This window comes from Leuciscus leuciscus (genome assembly GCF_965113295.1).
Source record: "Leuciscus leuciscus genome assembly, chromosome: 15".
In the NCBI taxonomy this organism is placed as follows: Eukaryota; Metazoa; Chordata; class Actinopteri; order Cypriniformes; family Leuciscidae; genus Leuciscus; species Leuciscus leuciscus.
Genome location: NC_138739.1, coordinates 2,959,848 through 2,980,654, shown reverse-complemented (window position 1 = coordinate 2,980,654; position 20,807 = coordinate 2,959,848). Strand labels below are relative to the sequence as shown.

The 20,807-nt window shown below is 39.7% G+C and overlaps 3 protein-coding genes across 6 annotated transcripts in view; 1 reads left to right on the top strand and 2 right to left on the bottom strand.

The window, feature by feature from the left end:
• Window positions 1-20,807, bottom strand: part of LOC309475951 (uncharacterized protein) — a 237,897-nt gene that overhangs the window by 114,849 nt on the left and 102,241 nt on the right. The window lies entirely within an intron of this gene.
• LOC309475976 (GTPase IMAP family member 8-like) overlaps window positions 1-20,807 on the top strand; it is a 45,232-nt gene that overhangs the window by 10,913 nt on the left and 13,512 nt on the right. Inside the window, exon 4 of one of the 4 annotated variants that reach the window (XM_082139018.1) lies at window positions 127-2,685. The exons of the other annotated variants lie outside the window; for them this stretch is intronic. Coding sequence (XP_081995144.1) covers window positions 127-791 — 665 coding nt within the window. The 3' untranslated portion in view covers window positions 792-2,685. Of the gene's footprint in view, window positions 1-126; window positions 2,686-20,807 lie in introns of those variants that run through there. 4 annotated transcript variants of the gene reach the window in all.
• LOC309476271 (guanylyl cyclase-activating protein 1-like) lies at window positions 4,994-9,918 on the bottom strand. The gene is made up of 4 exons (XM_082139554.1): window positions 9,319-9,918; window positions 8,144-8,293; window positions 7,966-8,056; window positions 4,994-7,886 (listed from the first exon to the last, which is right to left on the bottom strand). The coding sequence occupies exons 1-4, from the start codon at window positions 9,514-9,516 to the stop codon at window positions 7,747-7,749; spliced, it is 579 nt and encodes a 192-aa protein (XP_081995680.1). The 5' UTR covers window positions 9,517-9,918; the 3' UTR covers window positions 4,994-7,746.

Here is a 20,807-nt window from a genome sequence, read left to right as displayed (position 1 = left end):
TAATATGATTGGCACATGATCCTTCAGTATAAATTATACACAATATTCTCTGATGACCTGGATGATGAACAATCTTCACTTAAAATTCAATATACTGTTTTTAATTTTTATTTGATCTATCTTTAGATTCAAGGGAGAGTGCGGATGATCTGAGGATTGTGCTGCTGGGAAAAACTGGAGTTGGGAAGAGTTCAACCGGAAACACCATCTTAGGAAGAGAAGCATTTATATCAGACACATCTCATGAATCAATTACTAAAGAGTGTCAGAGAGAAAGAGCTGAAATCAACGGCCAACACGTTACTGTGATCGACACTCCAGGACTGTTTGATACTGAACTTACTAATGAGGAAATCCAGAGAGAAATAAGCAACTCCATCTCCATGATCCTGTCTGGACCACATGTGTTTCTCCTACTGATACCAGTGGGACGATTCACTCAAGAGGAGGAAAAATTTGTAAAGATCGTTCAAGAGATGTTTGGTGAAAAATCTTTAATGTTCACAATGGTGCTCTTCACCAGAGGAGATGATCTGAAGAACAAAACCATTGAACAGTATCTGGGAAAACCTGGATGTCCTTTGATGAACCTCATTGAAGCATGTGGAAACAGATTCCATGTGTTCAATAATAATCAGACTGGAGACCGAACACAGGTGTCTGATCTACTGCAGAAGATAGACGACATGGTGAAAGAAAACGGAGATAGTTACTACTCATGTAAGATGTTCCGAGAGATGGAAAGAGAAATACAGAAAGATGATGATGGAGGAAGAAAGACAGAATCATGATAAAGAGAGAAAGATGCGACAGGAGCTGAAGAGAGAAAGAGAGGAATGGGAGAGAGAGAAACAAGAGGAAAGACAAAGAAGAGATGAAGAGGATGAGAGAAGGAGAAAGAAAGAACAGGCAATGAGGGATGAATATAATCAAATACTTCAACAAGCAAAAGATCAAATGAAGATGATGATGGAGGAAGAAAGACAGAATCATGATAAAGAGAGAAAGCAAAGAGAAGAGGAATTTAGAGAGAGAGAAGAACAATATAAAAGAGATATTAAAGACATAGAGGATCATGAGAGAAAGATACAAGAGGAGATGAAGACAGAATGAGAGGAATGGGGAGACAGAAACAACAGGAAAGTCAAGGTGAATAAGAAGAGAAAGTCTCGAGCCTTTGTATTCAAATCCCGAGTCAAGACCGGCAAGTCCAAGTCAAGTTGTCAAGTCCTCAACGCAAGATTCAAGTCTTTAACCCTGTTCAAACCAAAAACGATCACCATAATGATAATATAACTATATTAGCGTCCTCATCAACATACAATATCATTCTGTTTATTCTAAGAGTGCACTTATCACTCACCCTCACACCATTGTCTGGGCTCATCATTCACTACAGTGTGCGAGACTTACCTGACTCCTTTACCTGCGTTCCTGTAGCATGATCTTCATCATCTTCTGACTCTTAATCATCCTCCTCAGTCCAACTGCTTCGGCTTCATCTTCAGTCCGTTCTCCTGCTGAAAAGAAAGCAAGAGACTATTATATAACGCTAAGTTACTTGCCTGAATTCAATACAATATCTTACTTTCCTGTGTCGTCTGTTGGTGACGTTCGCTCCAATAAAAGCCTTGGGTTCCCTTATCCCGTTGTCTGTTCTCCCTTCTGTGACAACACCAAACACATTGCTTCGCAAAAGACATTTATATCTCATTGTTTTTATCCAAGTAGCCTGATAAATACATATCCAGATCCAACAACAGAGTAGTATTAGTAAAAGTCAAAAAGTGTCAATTAAATTGTCTATTACCTAAACGCCTTGAGTGGCATATCTCTACCCAAAAACTTTTCAAAACCAGAAGGGAAGTGACATAAGTAAGGGATAATCCATGGCTAGATGTGCATTAAGTTAGGGATAATGTACATCCAGCTGGTTGTTATCGCAGAATAAACCCAGATAGAGTGATCAGTACCCGGATACGCATTACCTTGAAGGGGTTATGCTGTGTGTGCCAGAGGCTGCCAGCCAAAGATCATACTGGCGTGACAAGGGGACAAGGAGTTGTGTAGCATGCTCTGATAGGAAGGGCCTGATCCTCCTAATGTTGTACAAGGCAAATCTACATGACCGGGCAGTTCTAGCAATGTGGTCTGTGAAGTTCAATTGATCATCAATTACCACTCCAAGGTTCCTGGCTGACCTTGATGGAGTCATGGATGACGAGCCTAGCTGAATGGTGAAGTTGTGATACGATCAGCAACCGTCGGAGAAGAGAAGTGGTCCAAGCACTGAGCCCTGAGGCACTCCAGTAGCTAGATGTTGGGTCTTAGACACCACGCCCCTCCACGATACCCTAAAGGACCTACCTGAGAGGTAAGACTTGAACCATTGGAGTGCGGTTCCCAAGATGCCCTTCATCTTTAGGATTAACAGGAGGATGGTTAACTGTGTCAAAGGCAGCAGACAGATCCAGCAGGATAAGAACCGAGGATTTGGAAGCTGCTCTTGCCAGTCTCAGAGCTTCAATTACTGAGAGCAGGGCAGTCTCAGTTGAGTGTCCACTTTTGAAAGGTTGTTCTGTGTAAGGAAGGAAGAGATCTGTTTTTGAAAACAACTCTTTCAAGTGTTTTCTCTTCTTCCATTCGCCGCGAAAACACTTGAACGAGTTGTTTTCAACCAGATCTCTTCCTTCCTTACACAGACTCTGTAGTCGGAGACAAGATGTCTCATGCCACGGCTCCAACTAGTCACAGACATTATGATAGACTTAAAAACTTTCACAGATAAAAAATGAGCCAAGTATGACCCGACTAGATGACCATTTTTAAACTTAAACTGATTTATCTAATGGCTTGGATTGGCGCAGCCTCATTATTATACAAGAAAAAAAAGGACAGAGTAGTGAGAAACTACGATCAAATGTGATTGTGAAAGTTTTCACAAATCTGGCTCAATCTAAAGCAGGGGATTTTGTATTAACCTGGTCTGCATATTTTTCACATTCCTGACAGACGGATTTATCAAGGGGTTCATGGACAAGAGCTTTGCTGTGAAATAAATCACAAATCAAGCAGGTCAAGATGACATTGATTTCAGTCTCCTAAGTGTCCAACTTTTGTAGCTACACAGATTCTAAAATTAAAAGTCACAAATCATGGAGAATGACATGCGATATTATTTCCATGTCTACGACAGCGAACTGCGGATTAATAGCCCAAATAAATCTGAATATCAAACCGCAAACTATCTTTACTGCTGTATGAAACCACCCTTTACACTAGATGATGCTTTACAGTGAACTCTGTTAGAGCGACATATGTAAGTTTATCTGTTCAATAAAATACCTTACTCTCCCGTTGAGTAACAAAAACACCATCATCTCCACGTCGCTTTTACAACTTTTCAAATTCCTCAGTTCTCGCCATCTCCGAAAAGCCAAGCAGATGTTGATTCTTGTTTTATTACGAGCTCTGTCGCATTCTCTTATCACCAGCAGACTCTACTGTGTTCGGTGTTTGTTTAAAACAAGCGATTCCCCGGAGGTTTGAGATTTAGGGGCTCGATGTCATCCTTTCTCACTCGTTGTGACGACTAACCTCTGACACTCCCACACCAGACACACGTCAACTTTCCTCTATTTACAGACATGACGAGACATGCACGGCGGAGTGACGCATGTACACCAAAAAAACATCCAGACAGGTCTCAAATATAAACACTTATAACAGGCTCACCATAGTGAATCAAATATACATTTTGGAAGAAGGATTGATGATATCATTATTTACATTTAGTTAATTTAAATATATTTATTTTACTACAATGTACAGGTCCATGTCAAAGTGTATATGGAGGTTGTTTAATGTTTTATTTTGAAATGGGGAAAGTGTAAAATTACAGTATCATTACAAAGACACACTACAATACTTTATATCAATAATAATATTAAAAATAATAATCTTACTGAGTAATAATAAGACAAGGTAATAAGTAGGCAACTGGAAACGTTCAAGACTGAACACCTAAGGTCCTTGCATACTGAGTCCGAAATTTTCGTATGCGTTTTTTGGTATTCGTCATTCGGTGGCTCTGAGTTGTCAAAACACCATTCAAAATGCTTGCTACGGATGCGAAAAACGCAGAAAATCGAACCTGATTCTAATTTTTTTTATGACGGACGAAAGTTTCGGAGGCAGTGTGTAAATGTGATTGACCAAACATGAGGTTGTATTTATTTTTTAACGTGCAAAAATTTCGGACGTGAATTTCAGACTCGTATACTTCCCTACTATACAGTAGGCGAAAAACAGTGTGTGACAAAAGAAGTATGTGGAAATTCACAGTACTCATGGTGTGTTTCTCAATCGGAAGGCTGCGTCCTGCATATCTCGACAGCCACGTCATCAAGGACATCTCAAATTATAGGTCCCTTTGAAGACAGCCTTCGTTCCGCATCCTTCACTCGGTCTGTTACAGAGGAAGCATCGAGTGCATCCTTCGCGTCCTCCGAACGCCCACAACCCTTAGCACACATTCCAATTCACAAAGAATTAGCATAAAATGAATTGGTACTGAGCTTGTCTAATTTCACTACGTGATGCAAGGATGGAGATTATGTAAAGGCATTATGTTTACTTTAGCTTTTTTGTAAATTAATCTCATAATGTTAAACTGTGAGTAACGCAAACCACTGAGAGACCACAGAAGCTTGTCATTACCTGTACTGCAGTAGAAAAGCAGTTAATACAAACGTTTTTAATATAAAGCAGTATTTTCACACGGTGAAAACGTGTGATGTAGCCATGCACACTTACTAGACTGTCTCATTCTAGTGTTCAATGCTGAGCCGGACTCAAGCCTACAAGCCTCACTAGGATGCAGCCTTGCATTTGAGAAGCACCCATAAAAGAGTGGGCAAGAAGTACCCGGATGACCTACACTGTAAAAAATAATCCTGTAGAAAAAAAACGGTAAACTATTGGCAGCTGGCAGCATCATACTGTAAAAATACGGTGTTACTGTTTTTGAAATTAACAGCTAATTACAGTTTTGTGAGCTACAGTATAAAACTGTAATTTAACAGCTATATATTATTACGGTATGATGCTGGTAATAGGGCTGAAACGATTAGTCGACGTTGTCGACAATGTCGACAATAAAAAATTGTCGACAAAATATCTTGTTGTCGAGTAGTCGTTTGAGCTCACGTGACCTAATGTAAGGGCCTGCAATATCGCGATTTGACCGCTACGGCGCTGTAGCGCTAGAGAGTAATGTTACAAATGCTATTGCGGTAGAAGAAAACACAGCGCAAATTATGACCTGACGGAGTGCAAACGAATCCGAACTAGCAAGGTGTGTAAAGTTTCACAAAACCTCAAACCAAGAATGCTGTCGTGTGCAATACATGCTAGGCGGAACTTGCTTTTCACGGGAGCACAACATGCATGTTAAAGCACTTAAAGAGGAAACAAGATGAGCCGGTGAGAGGTGAATGTTCTCCAGCTGGAGCTAAATAACTAGCAGTAAATCTCTTTATTAGACAATGCAATACTACTAATAATAGCAACAATATTAACAATAATAATATAATTACAGTAATATGATGATTTATTTTTGCATAGAATAAAGCTTGATCGAGCTTAGGAGTCAGGGCTGTTTTTATTATTGTAACACTATTAACGTTAGGTATAACAGGCTTATCACTTGCCTTTATTTTGTTCCATATTCATGAAGACTTACAAAAGGAGATGTTATGAAGAATATCAGTTGCTTTTTCATACTGTAAATTAAAAGGTGAATGAGAGTGTCTCTGTCAGCTCAATTGTCAATTTTTATTTTATTTTATTCTTATAATAATTGTTTGCAGATTAAGTTTTTCTGTAGTGCAGCTGATACATTTTTGTTTATTTTTTCTATTGAAAGAGAACATAATATTTAACCAATGCTTAGAGAGCATTTGTGTGTGATTTGAGTTGGACAGAAATCTGGGAACTTAAAGAGAATGACCTGTTTGGCTCAAAGTTCATTAAAACAACCATTTCAAAAGCTGAAGTGATTTTCTTTTTTTTTATATTATAGTTAGAATATGTATAACTCAGTATTTTAACTAATTGAAAAAGCTGAATAATCGTTCCAAACTTACTGATTAGCCGGCAAAATAATCGATGATTAGTCGATTAATCGTTCTAATAATCGCTAGATTAATCGACTATCAAAATAATCGTTTGTTGCAGCCCTAGCTGGTAACCACGGCTGCCAGTAGTTTACCGTTTTTTTACAGGATTATTTTTTACACTGCTCTACTTCCGGCAAGATTCTGAAGTGTGCATATGGTGGACACTTTACCATCCCATGAGGCCACGGGAGAGGATTTGTGAATGACAGTAAAGCGAAGGAACTGACGCTGGTAGGTCACATGATAATAGCAACATGGCCACTGTAGTACGTCCTGATCACATTCATACCATATGCATTCCACATACTTTTTTTTGCGGTAAGTTATGACTCAAAATAAGTCCCTACACAAGAGAGTATGCGATTCCAGACGCAGCCACTGGCATGATACAAACGCAATAATATAGGGAAGAAAAACAGGTGTAACAAATCAGGCTTAATGAGTGGTGTTCAGCAGGAGTCTGGAGAGTGGCGCCCCCTGCTGATCTGGAGGATACGTGAGTGTTAGTGCTAAGATGCTGATGAATAGAGAGCCTAAGTCCCTCCCCTACCGGTTGACCACCGTGGGACCTTATTTTTGAAAAATATTGTATGGTAGTCAATGGCGAGAGACAACAAATATTTTGATCTCGTTTGAATTGTGCCCTGAATGTTTGTCTATTTAAAAGATACATTTTAAAGTCAAGAAAGTCGCAGCTTGATGTAAAACTGTTGAGGTATAAGACTGTGAAAATACGTAATTACAAAGACTACAAACCCAAAAGGCGCACATGTGACGTCATACCTTTTCTCTCAATGAATGAAGCTAACTTTACTGAAGCTAACGTCTGTCATTTTTTCTATAGTCTTACGTTATAAGACTTAAGTTATAATCGTAACGTTACGCCGTCATGCCGGAGTGTTTTGTACCAGACTGCACACATACGTACATATGTGAGACAAGAGATGTAGTTCATTGAGCGATTTTGACATAAAACTAAATGTTACTCTTCTGTTTTATGACAAACTGCGACTTTCTTGACTTTCATAATTATCTTTTAAATTGACAAACATCATATGTGTAATTCAGGGCACAGTTCAGACGGAATAAAAAGATAAGTTGTCTCTCGCCATTGACTACCATACATATTTTTTCCGAAATAAGGTCCCATGAGCCGGAAGCGGAGGGGCGGGACTTAGGCTCTCTATGGGGTTTCTAGCAGTCCAGTGATGAGCCCTTAAAATCAAGTTCTTGCATGACAGATTATTTACCTGATATACATCACAGGGCCGAAGAAATTTTGCATTTTACAGGTTTTATTTAATCGAAATTAAATTTCAATTCGACATGCATAAGTGCACTTAAATAAAGCATTTGATCTAGTCTAAGTCATTCTGTGAGATTACAGGGGAATAATCAGGCTTGTGAAATGCAGTGCACAATTCTGTTAATACTGATAATATCTGATGTGTTAATGGTTTAAAGCTCTTTAGTCAGTGCTGAATCAACAGGTTTAGTTCAGAGTTCCGAAACGGTCCAGACTCCCCTCCTTTCATCATCATGTTTGGCAACTCGGGCTGGTCTGGGGTCAGTTGTCCTGCTGTTCAGAGTCAGTCTCGCTGTGGATATTACTGGCAATATGAGTCAGATCCAAACTCTGGGTTAACATCAAAGTGATAGCCTCGTCCGCCTCGATGCCCTCCATGAACTCATCCAGAGACAGCTCACCTAAACACAAACAGTTACATACGTAAATCATATTGTTTTATTTACATATTTAAATAGCATAGATAGATAGATAGATTACCATCTCCATTAACGTCAATCTTGTTGAACACCATGTCGGCCAAGTCCTCAGGAGTAAGCTCCTGGTCTTCTCCATTGATGGCATGAACAGCCTAGAGCAGAAAAACAATTTGAAATGAAAGTGAGCCAGCAGGAGGCGCTGAAGAGAAACTCGGATGCCACTGAATTAAACATGACACCTTGAAGATCAGCAGCAGCTCGTCCCGGTCGATGCATCCGCTGCCGTCCATGTCGAAGAGTTTGAAGTACCAGCGTAACTTCTGCTGAACGCCTCCCTTCAGGACCAGACTCAGAGCAGCCACGTACTCCATGAAGTCTATAAAGCCGTCCTGACCACACACACACAATACACTTGAACAACATAGCACCATATACACATCAAATTATAATATAATATATGTCGTTACTCGTTTCACATACAGACTTGCATGATATTGTCTGTTTGATTATTTAGGCCACGGACCCAGAAATAGAGCAGAAGAGACTAGATGAGTAAAGTCTGATGGCAAACTTTGATGTTGGCTTGACAGAGCCTTGCATGAAAGTTTGAAATAACTTTGAAAAGCTTTAAGTTTGAAGATTTTACTCATAGAGGTCAATAAAACGACTTTAGAGACGTTCATGGAAAGCGTTGTGACGTGAATGAAAGCCATGATTAGACAAAGTAGAGCAGTCAATGAGGAGTTTACACACTCCTGTTAACCAGATTACCGGCTTTAATGGGTCTTAGTCAAGACCTCTGATCTTGTGCAGTGCTGCTGTTTGATCTGAGTTTACTGTATTGACACAGATCTCATTACCCATCATCATCAAGAGAAATGAAGCATAAGGGACGCGAGGCCATCTCTGACCAATGAGTTCATCCAACACTAGCGTCTCTATATATCTGTTATGATCTGATTGGGCTCTTGATACTTTGAAGATTCAGGGGTAACACTTTACAGTGAGGTTCATTAGTTAACATTAGTTAAAGTATTAACTTACATGAACAAACAATGAGCAATACATTTGTTACAGTATTTATTAATCTCTGTTAATGTTAGTTAATAAAAAATCCAGCTGTTCATTGTGTGTTCATGTTAGTTCACAGTGCAGTAACTAATGTTAACAAATACAACCTTTGATTTTAATAATGCATTAGTAAATGTTGAAATTAAGATGAACTAAGATTAATAAATGCTGTAGAAGTATTGTTTATTCTTAGTTCATGTTAACTAAGGTAGTTAACTAATGTATAATGAACCTTATTGTAACTTAAACCCTTTTTTTTTTAAAGAATAATATAATAACAACAACAATGATAACATTTAGCAGAACTGTCAATAATAAATAGAATAAAAACAGATTGTCTTACGTCGTTTATGTCGAAGGTCTTGAACATGGTCTCGACGTAGTCGTTTGAGGACTCTGACAGATTCTTCAGCCCGAAGAACTTCTTGAACTCGTAGAACGTGAGCTGACCGGACGGACACTCGGTCATGAACTTTCGGTACCACTTGTGCGAGTGGCAGGCGGTCAGCTCCTGCAAGGACATGCCGGGCTGGTTCCCCATGATGCTTCAGGACAGGTCACTCATCGGTTCCTCACGCCAACACACACTGAGACACCAGCTCAGCATGCAGGACAGGGCGAGTGTATCCCGACCAATTACTACTGACGTCACTCGCTGGGCTGTTCTTTTCCGCTCTGGAAATTACCGTGAATTAATGCCTACTTACAGGGAATCCAAGCTGAATGTGTCAGAACGACCCACTGACCTGAGATCAAGACCTCTACTTAGCTATCTGTCTCTGTCTGCCTGTCTGTCAAACAGGACATTAGTTTGGTTCTTTTTTGTGAACCAATTCCTAACGTTCTAGGGAATAAAAAGGTTTTTGTAACCATAAACTAAAACGTCTGTCTTTAATGTAGGAAGCATCAGTAAAACAGGACATCATCAACTCAACAACGCAACTTCTTCATCACCTCAGTAGGTCCTCTTTTTAGGTGTTACTGCCCTCTAGCGATTACACTCAGTATCACAGTGATTGATGAACAAAACATCTTCCCTCTCTGTTAAGAACACTACTTTACAGAACACTTTTCATATTACAAAATTATTGAAATAAACATTAACAGTAGTTACAAAAGAAAGGGAAGTCTGTATTGACATAACTAATATCTGGCTGTCATAATTTCCTTACCACTGAAATGATTTCACATGAATGAAACTCAGAACACTTTTCATTTACAGAATGGTTCAACCAAAGACTGTTCTTAACCCTTCAAATCTCAATCCGTTGCATTACATAGTCTTTGTGCCACTTCCGTTTGAATCTAATATGTGGTGTTTTCGGACAAGGACCCTGAATGAGTGATGTGCAAGTCCTGCATTTAGCAGGAAGGTGTTTGGACTCACAAGCTTTTCCACTGTTAAGGGAGCAGAGAAACTGAAGTATTTCACATTTGCTGTCCTGCGGTAAAACATGAGAGCAGTTTTAGCGTTTTAGACCAAACATATAATGGTGAATGATAGCGACCTGGATGCTTCAGTGAATGATGAGATATTTAGCTAAATACAATTATTCTGTCAGAAGAATTGCGTGATAACTTTATTATTTATTTTCCATCTGTTTTATCTCAGTGAGCTTTTTTGAGGTTTTACATATAGGGCCCTATCTTGCACCCAGCGCAATTGACTTTGTACACCGACGCATGTATCATTCCTATTTTGCACCAAGGGGCAACATTCTGATCTGAAAAATGAAGCCTACCCGGAAGTGCGAAAAACTGCAATACATCGAAAATCCGCTAGGGGAAGGTCCCAAAAGGGAGCAAATGTCCATAACCCCCATGTTAAAATGTCCGTTTTCACAGCATAAAATCATGTTTTTACAGGTTGGTCCCATGGACTTTTATTGGATTTTTCGATAGGTTCCGAGTGCCTGACAACGGCGAGGGTAGTGAATTTTTTTCTAACTCGTTAGTTTAGATAGTATTTAGATATAAAATGTATGACAATAAGGGCGTGGTTAACTTTGATTGACAGCTTGATTGACAGCTGAAAGGCAGAATGACAACATAAGAAGCGCCATTTTTTAATACAGTTGACATATAATACTACTGTTTCTGTATCATGAAATGTAGTTTTAAGAGTTTTTCAGGCGAGAATGTAGTTGTTTAAAGCTCAAATCTGTGGTTTATTTATAAAGATTTATGAAAATTGTATCCAGTTGTGAGATCCAGCGATGACCGGGCGCTCGGCGCGATGTACCCCGCCTGGAGCAGCCTTTCATCGGCTAGACGTTTTGAGGTTTGCCGCTGACTCTGGCGTCTCTGTAGTGGTTAAACATGAGATATAATTCGTCTTGTCTATATCTAACGGGCGATTTTTGGTCTCGTGGGCAATCGTTTTGGCTGAGGGGAAGTTTCATAACTTTATAAGCTATATTTAACTTGTACCGTTGTATGGTTAGACTAGATCGAGCGCATGACTTTTTATGTTTGACTGAATTGTTTGCTTTATTTGTATAGCTTATTGTAACTTTACCTTTTACTTATACTTTTATAATGGCTAATATTGATAAAACTGAAATTTAACAAAAAGAGACTGGGTTGAGTTTTGTCATTTTAAATTTTAATACAACGAAGATGATCTGTAATGTTGTTTACTGCAACATCTGTTGTTTAATACAAATGCACATATTGCCTGGACCATATTAAAATGTTTAATATTTTTATATTATATTTAAAACGAAAAGAGGCAGGTTTGTGTTTTATATTTCGTTTTGTTATAAATAGGCAAACGTTATGTGCAGTGAATATAATCAATACGCGTTGCCTGAACCACATTTGTGTGGCTATAATGTTTAAGATTTCTTTAAATGAAAACGAAAAGAGTTAGTATGGTGTTTTATAACATATTTCGTTGCCTAAAATATACACAGAGATAACCGGAGTAGCAGAGCGAGCTGAGTGACGCGCGCTGCGTCAGAAGGTGGGCGGGGTTAGGGTTTCCCAAGATTTTCCAAGATGGCGCCGCCCATACCCCCCATAAACGGCTTCAAACCCGTTCTTCAGAAAGTCTATGGGTGACGTCACAGACGCTTTGTCCATATTTTTTACAGTCTATGTTTTGCACCCGCGCAAAGCGCACTTTTCCCCCCACAGAAGCACGTCGCTAAACTAGGGAATGAACTTGCGCTCCCTGGGCGTGTTCCGGCGCAAACGTTCCTTCATGCTATTTTGATGGTTTAGAAAAGTCAGTGGCGCGTTGCGCATGTTATTCATATGCTATTTTAAGGGCGCATGCTTGGCCATAATCAATGTAGCGTGTGCACAATGCGCATACACTTTGATTCTCTCATCTACACAGAAGCAGCAGTTTTCATTTTTGCAAATCATACATTATTACGATAGATAGATAGATAGATAGATAGATAGATAGATAGATAGATAGATAGACAATTTATTATAAAAGCATGCATCTAGCTTATACATTTACCCAAATTATCATACGCCTGTTTAACCGAAGTTAATTTGGGTGGGTTTCTCCATTTCAATGTAACTTCTCTCTTTTACGGCCCTGATGAGAACGTCGGTCTCCTCGGCTGTGAACCGCTCCTGGCGCGCGTCTGGCAAATCCGCCGTTACAATAGCAATCCGCTATGGAAAAAGCGCATCTGCTCTTAAAGGGAATGTGAGATGTCGCTCTGATTGGTTTATTTCACGTTACGCCCAAACCACACCTATGAGAAGCTACTTCAGACCAACCCATTTTAGATTTGCGCCGGGCGCAAGAGTCATTTATCCCGCCGGGAAAATAGCAACAGCGCCCAAGACCCGCCCACAAAGTTACTTGCGCTTTGCACTTGACACTTGCGTTTCAGATCGTTAAAATAGGGCCTATAGCGTTTTCAGACGTTTTCCAAATGTTTCTCATCCACACTCAACGTCAGAAAACGCTGACAAAAACAAAAAAAACGCTGTTTTTAAATGTATCCGGATTAATGTAGATATTGTTTTCCAGACAAAAAATACATAAATCTCTCATCTCAGGGGGACATGAGGGAGGGAACCACGGTCATTCAAAAATACTACAGGTTTTCTACTGATACAAAGCTTAATGCTAAAGGCTGAAGTATCCCTTTAATGTAGACGTAGCATGAGTGTGTCAGATAAGAGAGACATACAAAATGTGCAGAGCAGTGTGTCCCGAGGACTGGAGTTGAGAACCACTGCTTTAGGGAGTAAGCGAGGACTTCTGACCCTCACTCTTTCCCGTTGAGCAAAAAACAGGGTTTGTGCACGCCGCTTAATATCAGCGTACTGTTTCTTCTTGGCTTGATTCCTTTCCACAGTATCATTGTCTGTCGACGCCTATCACTGTATACATATATACATATCACTGATTACCCTCCTCCCTCCCCAGCTCCACCTCTCGTCAGTCAGGATTTGGCATTCTGATTCTCCTTGAATCAGACTAAACTCTCGAATTATGTTGTACTTCATAATCTATTAATGTCAATACATTAAAATCTTGAATTAATGATATCTGCAATACATTTATGTTGGTTCTTTTCTGTTAACCCCAAGCAGAGTTATTGCTGCTCTCCTGCTCTTATCCATGCTAGGCTGCCCAGAACAGAACCATACCGCCAATCCAAACTGTATGCTAATTTTCAATCGTATTTGACAATAGTGGTCCAGACAGAACTGCAAGATGGCTGTCTGTATGCAGAGAACGGTGGAACATCTCAATAGCTTCATTGGTTGCAGGTAGTACACAGATGTCTTAACAGGTCGTAAAGGCGCTGGATGAGTGATAGTTGTTTTGTCGTCAGACTGATAAAGGGCACAGGCAGATATGCAGGTCTGAACCTGAGAGTCCTTCGAGGCAACCAGTAAAAGTCACGCAGACGCTTTTTAGTGCGTACAATCCCCCGGTGACTCTCCTGGGCCAGGGTGATCAGTGTATGACGCAATGAGACAGGCACCACTAATCTGGAACCACTGGAGATAGCCCAGAACTGAGAGCTCATCCCTCACTTTGTAGTAGGGCATTAGATTCTCTGCATGGAAGGAGGCCAGCCACGGCTAATCTGTTCACGAAGAGCTATCATTACAAGCACTGTCAAACAGTCCCTCCAGGATTTCGCGGGATTTTTTTGTGATTGTTGCGGCCTAAAATGCCAGATTTTGCAGCAGCTTTTTCAAAAAGTTGCGGGAAAAGTTGCGATTTTTTAGACAGATTTTTCTCAACAGCATTGCATTACCTTGTGATTTCACAAACATGTTATGAATTGCGAGCTTACTCCCCCAAAGCACAGGAATTCAAAAATTCTGGCAAAATATGTTTTATTTGCTCATCAGAATAAAGTGCAAAGGCTATTTTTCAACCTTGACAATTCATGGGCAAAAAATATAAGCCCATTTCTTTTCAATTCAACTTGACATTGCCCAGTGTAAACAAGTATGAACCAACTGGATGGTAACATAAAATCCAACATAAAATATGAAATGCAGTGAATCAGTTGCATTAGAATAAAGTGCAAAGGCTATTTTCAGCCCTGACAATTAATGCACATAACAGAAGTTTCCAAAAGAATAATCTTGTAATAAAATAAATTGTTTCATTAAATAAAAAAAAAGCCCATTTCTTTTAAATTCAACTTGACATTGTCCAAAGTGAACAAATATGAACCAACTGGATGTTCTTCCAACATAGCATATGAAATGCAGACTAAAACACATCAACAATAAAATCATTCATTAGAATGGTAAGACAGTTCATTCTTCAACACTAACTTCCTACGTATCCAAACTGTCCTCCACTTCATCCTCAGAGTCGGGCCCACAATCGATCTTGAGCTCATCCCTCTCAAACACTCCACTAGTGAGTCGCTGATTGTGGTACAAGAAGACCAAGGCTTTGAGGTTGCTGTTAGTGATTGATCTTCTTCTGCTTGATAGCACAAGCTTGTAAAGGCTGTTGCTTCTTTCAGCATCTGCTGAGTTCACGATGACATCCTTGTATCGTTTGGCTAAGGCACTGAGGACAGGAAGTCTCTCGAGAAGCCCATCCCAAAACACATCTAGATCTACCACTCCACATGCTGACGCTTTGAGTGCTGCTGGACCCAGGCGTTGGAAGTAGGCATCAAACTCATCATTGGGGACAGCACTGAAGCCTGGGATGTGTGTGTAGCCAGAAACACTGTCCTCCATGAATGAAATGTAACGAGGGTCAAACACTCTGACTTCTCGAAGGAAGTTGATGGCAGGTTGTCCCTCTGACATGTACTTGGTGAGTTTTTCCTCTGCATTGCTGTACGCTAGATGCACTAAGTTGAGGATGTGTGTTTTGGCGGCATGATGGACATCAAGCCCTTAAAAGTGCTCAGCACAGGATTCATACTGTAACTCCTTGTTTGCAGTAAAGTTCATCTGTAGATCCTCGAAGTAGTCAAAAACCTTGGTGGTTATAGGTTTCCTGCTCTGAAAGATGTCAAGTAGCTGTAGAATACGTTCACACTTATCTGCCATGATGCTGAGCTGAACCTGGAGACACTGAGCCATGTCTTCATTCTGTAGCATCTCATGGAGTCTCTCCACAGACTGCGGTGCACTGCTGCCACACACCTGTGAATAGAATTAAAACAGAATTTAGTCCTGCTTCAACACAATTTACATAAGCAAATCCAAAAGCACGCAACCATCTGCAAAAACTTTAACATGTTTATTAGGGCAAATGCTAGTCTAAACTGGGATGAATTGGAAACTTGTTATCATTGTGAGAATTTGTACTGAAAGGAGGAAGAGTCTTACCTTTATTTCCATCTCTATGAACTCCTTGTAGAGTTTAAAGTGCTCTGAGTGGTATTGCACCGCACTGAACCAGGAGTTCCACCGTGTAACACAGGGATTTGGAGCCATGGTTGCCTTTTGTCTGGTAGGATGTTTTCCTGACATGAACTGGAGGTATCTTCTTTTCCGAGAGCCAGCATGGTAAAACATCTGTGAAAAGCTGAGCATGAATGCATTTAGCTGGTCAAAAGGTCTGCGGAAGGCATCACCGATGAGGTTCATTATGTGGGCCATGCACGTAACGTGCAGTGAGTCTGGGAATAAAGACTGCAAAGCAGCTGTATATGCTTTCTTCATGTAGGCTGCATTGTCGGTGTCAAAAACAATGACATCCTCATTTGCTATGTCATATTCCTGCAGACACTTGACCACAGACACTGAGACAGTTGAGTGGCTGCACTGCTCTAGGAAGACGGTGTCTGCCAAGTAGGCCAGTATTCTCCCAGATTCATCCTTTTCCAAGGGTGCAATGAGAATGTTTAGAACACATCTCCCCTCTACATCTGGAGTCTCATCAAATATGACTGCAACAGGCTTTTTGGCTAAACGTTTTCTGAGTGCCTCCTTTTCTTTCAGGTAAACATTGCCTAGGTATTTTTCTTGCAGCTGGTGAAATCCAGGAATGGCTCCTCCATTCGTTACATTTTCAAAAAGAAACTTCCTCATTGCTGGGTGGTCACTTTTGGAGAGTGGGATATTCAAGGCAGTGCATGTGGCAACCCAGTCTTCACATATCTTAGGAGACAAAGAGTAAACAGAACATGCATATTTGTTAATGACATTAAACAATTACTGTCTCCAGTACAGCCCAATGCACAATGATAACCATTTTGTTTCTAAAAGACTGACCAGTACAAAACTTTAAAAATGACCCTGCTTAGAACACCGTTTAAAGCAGGGGTCACCAGTGTGGTGCCCATGGGCACCAGGTACGCCCAAAGGACTGAATGAGGTTGCCAACAGGCCAATTGTAAAAATAGCACAACTCACCAGTGAGATGTGTAAAACATTTTAAAAAAAAATAGTGATAGTGTCTTCACTCACTATCACTATTATCTCCTCCTTTATTCTTGCATTACTTGTCCACACATATGGTCACTTGCTTGGTAACATTAATATTAGTTCATGCTTCACCCTTACAACTCTTATATTTATGTTATGTAACTAATTTAGCTTTTACTGTCATGTTTTATTCTTTATTCAGGAGCAGCAGCAGGAATACTGATATCAGTTTGTCAATTTCCCTTCGCAAAGACCCGCCCCCCTTAGTTATTGTTGCTATGTCCGACAAGCTACGCTGCTCTCACGCCACACCATATTCTCACGCAGTGAAAAATACATTGCGGAGCAGAGAGGAGACTGACAACACGCTGACAGACAGGACAGACCAGGTTACTTTTCGGTTACTTTTAATATTAAACATATTAAACAAAGTCTCACCTTTCAAATTTGGTCATTTTTTAAAAGAAATTTAAACGATAAATACCATTTTGTGGCTCTTAAATGTGTCTGACAGATCGCTGTCGAGCATCAGTTAAAGCTGCTCGTGAACCGATCATCTCTTCCTTCTAGTTCATTTATAGCATCAAATAAACATGAATGAACATAAGAAGGAATGTTGTTTTAAACCGTGGAAAGGCATCAGTTCATTCCGTTTTTCAAGTTCAGATCCTCCTATATCTCCTGACTGCTTTGTCGCACAAAATGGCGGATGGCGGTTTATGATTGGTTAGATCGCCTGTCAATCAAGCTCCCTGCGAAGGGTGAATTAAGAAAAAAATCATGTTGTCCCCGTAAAATATTTAGACTTTTAGCATTTTGTTGCCACGGCTAAGTCTATGTAGGGGAAACACTGGATAAATGATTGATGAAACTACCGTGTGAAAGCATGAAAAATAGTTTTAACTGCCCCTCTCAAACTCACTAGCAGTATCACCTGTGCCCACGCAAGGCCTGCCTGACAACTGACAAAAGCAAACCACCACAGACCTAGTTTTACAAACGTTATGAAGTTTTGTTGTTTACCTTGTTCCTTTCGCTGCTTGCGATGGATTTGTGAGCAACAGCTTCGGTGATAGTCACTTGCCGTGTAGGCTCTTGCACGGACATCCTTCTGGCATGTTTTGCTGTAGAGAAGTGTCGGTCAAGCGAGGATTTTCTTTTGTGTTCCACGACAATGTTGCACACAGTGCAAAATAGTTTCCCTCCACTTTCATGGAGAACATTAGGGAATTGCTTTGCACAGTCTTTCGCAGTGATATTTGTAGGTAAGTGTGATGTATTTGCGCTCATGCCTGCTTTCTCTGATAAGGACGTCCTTCTGTGTGAAAATAATGCGCGTGCAGTGACGGACCAAACTGATTGGTCGAATTTGCGGAAAATTGCGAAATTTGCATCGGCTCCACAAATACGTGCAACACTTTTCTATGGCCCACACGCATGCAAGTGCCTCTTTTTCCCCCTTTGAGCATCAGTTTCGCAGCTTGTGTCTGGTGCTGTTTTTTTCTAGTTTTGTGCGTTTTAAAGTGTACTGGAATTCCCTTGTCCAAAACACCTCTGTCTGAAATGCATTTTTTGGCTCGATTAGCATCAGCTTTCATCTGCGTTGCAAGAGTTACAGATACAGTCAAACCAAAATGTATTCAGACACCTTCAACATTTCTCACATTATCACAGTTTATTCGCTATAGTTTAGAAAACGGTAATAAAATATGAGCAGAACTCAGCTGATATTTGACTGGTTTTGTCCGTCCTTCTGTTAGACTGTCTCACACATGAATTATGTTGAATATCTGTCAGCTGTTAAATTTAACTACACAATTAGATAATACCAGTTTAGCTCAACCAATCACCAAGCAATGCTTCATTGTGTTCAGTCTGTGTGTAAAAAGAGCATTAGCAATTAAAGACAAAACACTTCAGCAAAACATGATCAGCTCAAAGTGTTGGAATAATTTTTCGTCCCAAATATTTATACATTTTACTGGTAGTCACTGTATGAAGAATTATTGGGTATAATATATCACAGTTTACTTTATTTTGCTCTCCTCACTTACATAAATGAACTATAGTGTCCTGATCACACTAGTAAAAAAAAATTATAAAACATTATATCTGGTGTCTGAATAATGTTTGTTTGGACTGTATGTCCCAATGTTAGGTCTGACTCCAGTAACAACCTTTCTCTAACACTGTTAGTTAACAAGCGTTTCAGTAGTTGATCACGTATCATGTAATCAGATTTGTTTTCAAAACATGTTGCGTAAAAGTCTCATGTGGAAATTAGGCTCGCTTTCTGAATGCACAGCGTTCAACAACATTGACTTTTGAAGTAAAACGTTTCTCTGGTGCACAGACAGCAGAGGCATACGCTTCACCTGTTTCTGATAGTGTAAAATATCCGCTGTCCCTCCGTTCCCAAACTATGGAGTAATGTGGCACTTCTGAGGACGTCTGGCCAAGCATCGCCCGTCAAATTAATCACTAGCAAGTAGTTGTTGCACAAACGCAGCCACATGTCAAGAGGCATCGGTGGGATTAACAGACATTCTGAAAGTAACAGCAAAACAATGTCACGGATTGACCTAATTAATTGGGAGGCCAAGCAGGCGATTAAACCTACTAAACTCCTTTGAGTCGGTCAACCATACAAAGGATCATGGGTGTAATTTCCTATGGGGACAGGGGGGACATGTCCCCCCCACTTTTAAAAAATCCGCTTGTGCCCCCCCCCACCCCCCGCTTTCAAATTCATTTGTTATGATTTTTTTTATCGCCACAGAGGAGCAGGAAACAGAGAGCCTGTGCCGATGCGCGTGTCCAGGAACGTCGTGTCCACACTAAAAATAGCTCACTGAAAGTTCTCATGAGCAGGTATGACGCTGTCTGTGAATGTCCTGACGCACCGGAATCCAGTTCTCTTTCGCGCTTGAACGAACAATAAAACACACATTTATGCCAAAATGTCCGTTTTGTCGAGTATCCTCACAAGAACAGTCTTAAATTAGTTCAATAAAATGAAATGAAAGTAAAGAGTAGTTAGAGAATGAGACGCGTGAGATTTCCGTCAGCAGCGGCAGATCTTAAAGTGACAGCAGCCACTAATTCTGTCTGTCAGTAAAGTTAACCACAGAACAAAGGGAACAGAGCAAATTACTCACTGATCTTGACTAAATAACGTTTGTGATATAATAAGGATTAATCTATATTTAATTTATAATTTATGCAGCGCAGACTATTTGATAACCAAATTCAATTTCTGTATATTTCGTACCTGTTAGACAGGAAGGGCACAGGTAAATATGACATTTATTATGAGTTTATGTGAGGATTGTTTAAAGTTCACTTAAAATAAAAGTTTATATATTTTAGAAGCCTAATAAATGTATAAAATTATTTTCATCGAGACATCGGTAGCTATATTAAAATCAGTGATACTGGCCTTCATTCATAAAAATATGCTATTAAACAATTATTTAAAATATACTGTCTTTATGTTGTTTTTACATTACAGCGGAAATTGAGTCTCACGTTATTTCAATTTTATTTACACACAAAACATTAATGGTGAACATTTTTGACTTTATAAAATGATTCTCTCAAGTCTTGGCAATCAGTCCCTATTAAACAATAAAAAAGTAAGACATCTTTTTGGTATACATAGTTTAGTAGACTACTATTCATTTTGGCAGAATTTATCATTATAATCAACTTAATTATTTCTTGGATTTTGTATCACCATAGTCCCTAAATGTATGTAAATGCAGGAAATTGGATTCAAATCGAAAAAATATTCCCCGATTTTGTGTCCCCTTCACTTCTCAAACCAAAGTTACACCCTTGCAAAGGAAAAAAAGTAGGAACCCTTAATATGTGGATGAAGTATTAATACGCAAACAGCAAAGCTCAATTCATAGAAACTGTTCATAAATGAAAAGTTCAACAAAAAACAACAAAACAAGAAAAAACAAAGAAAATACACATTTATAGGAAAAATAT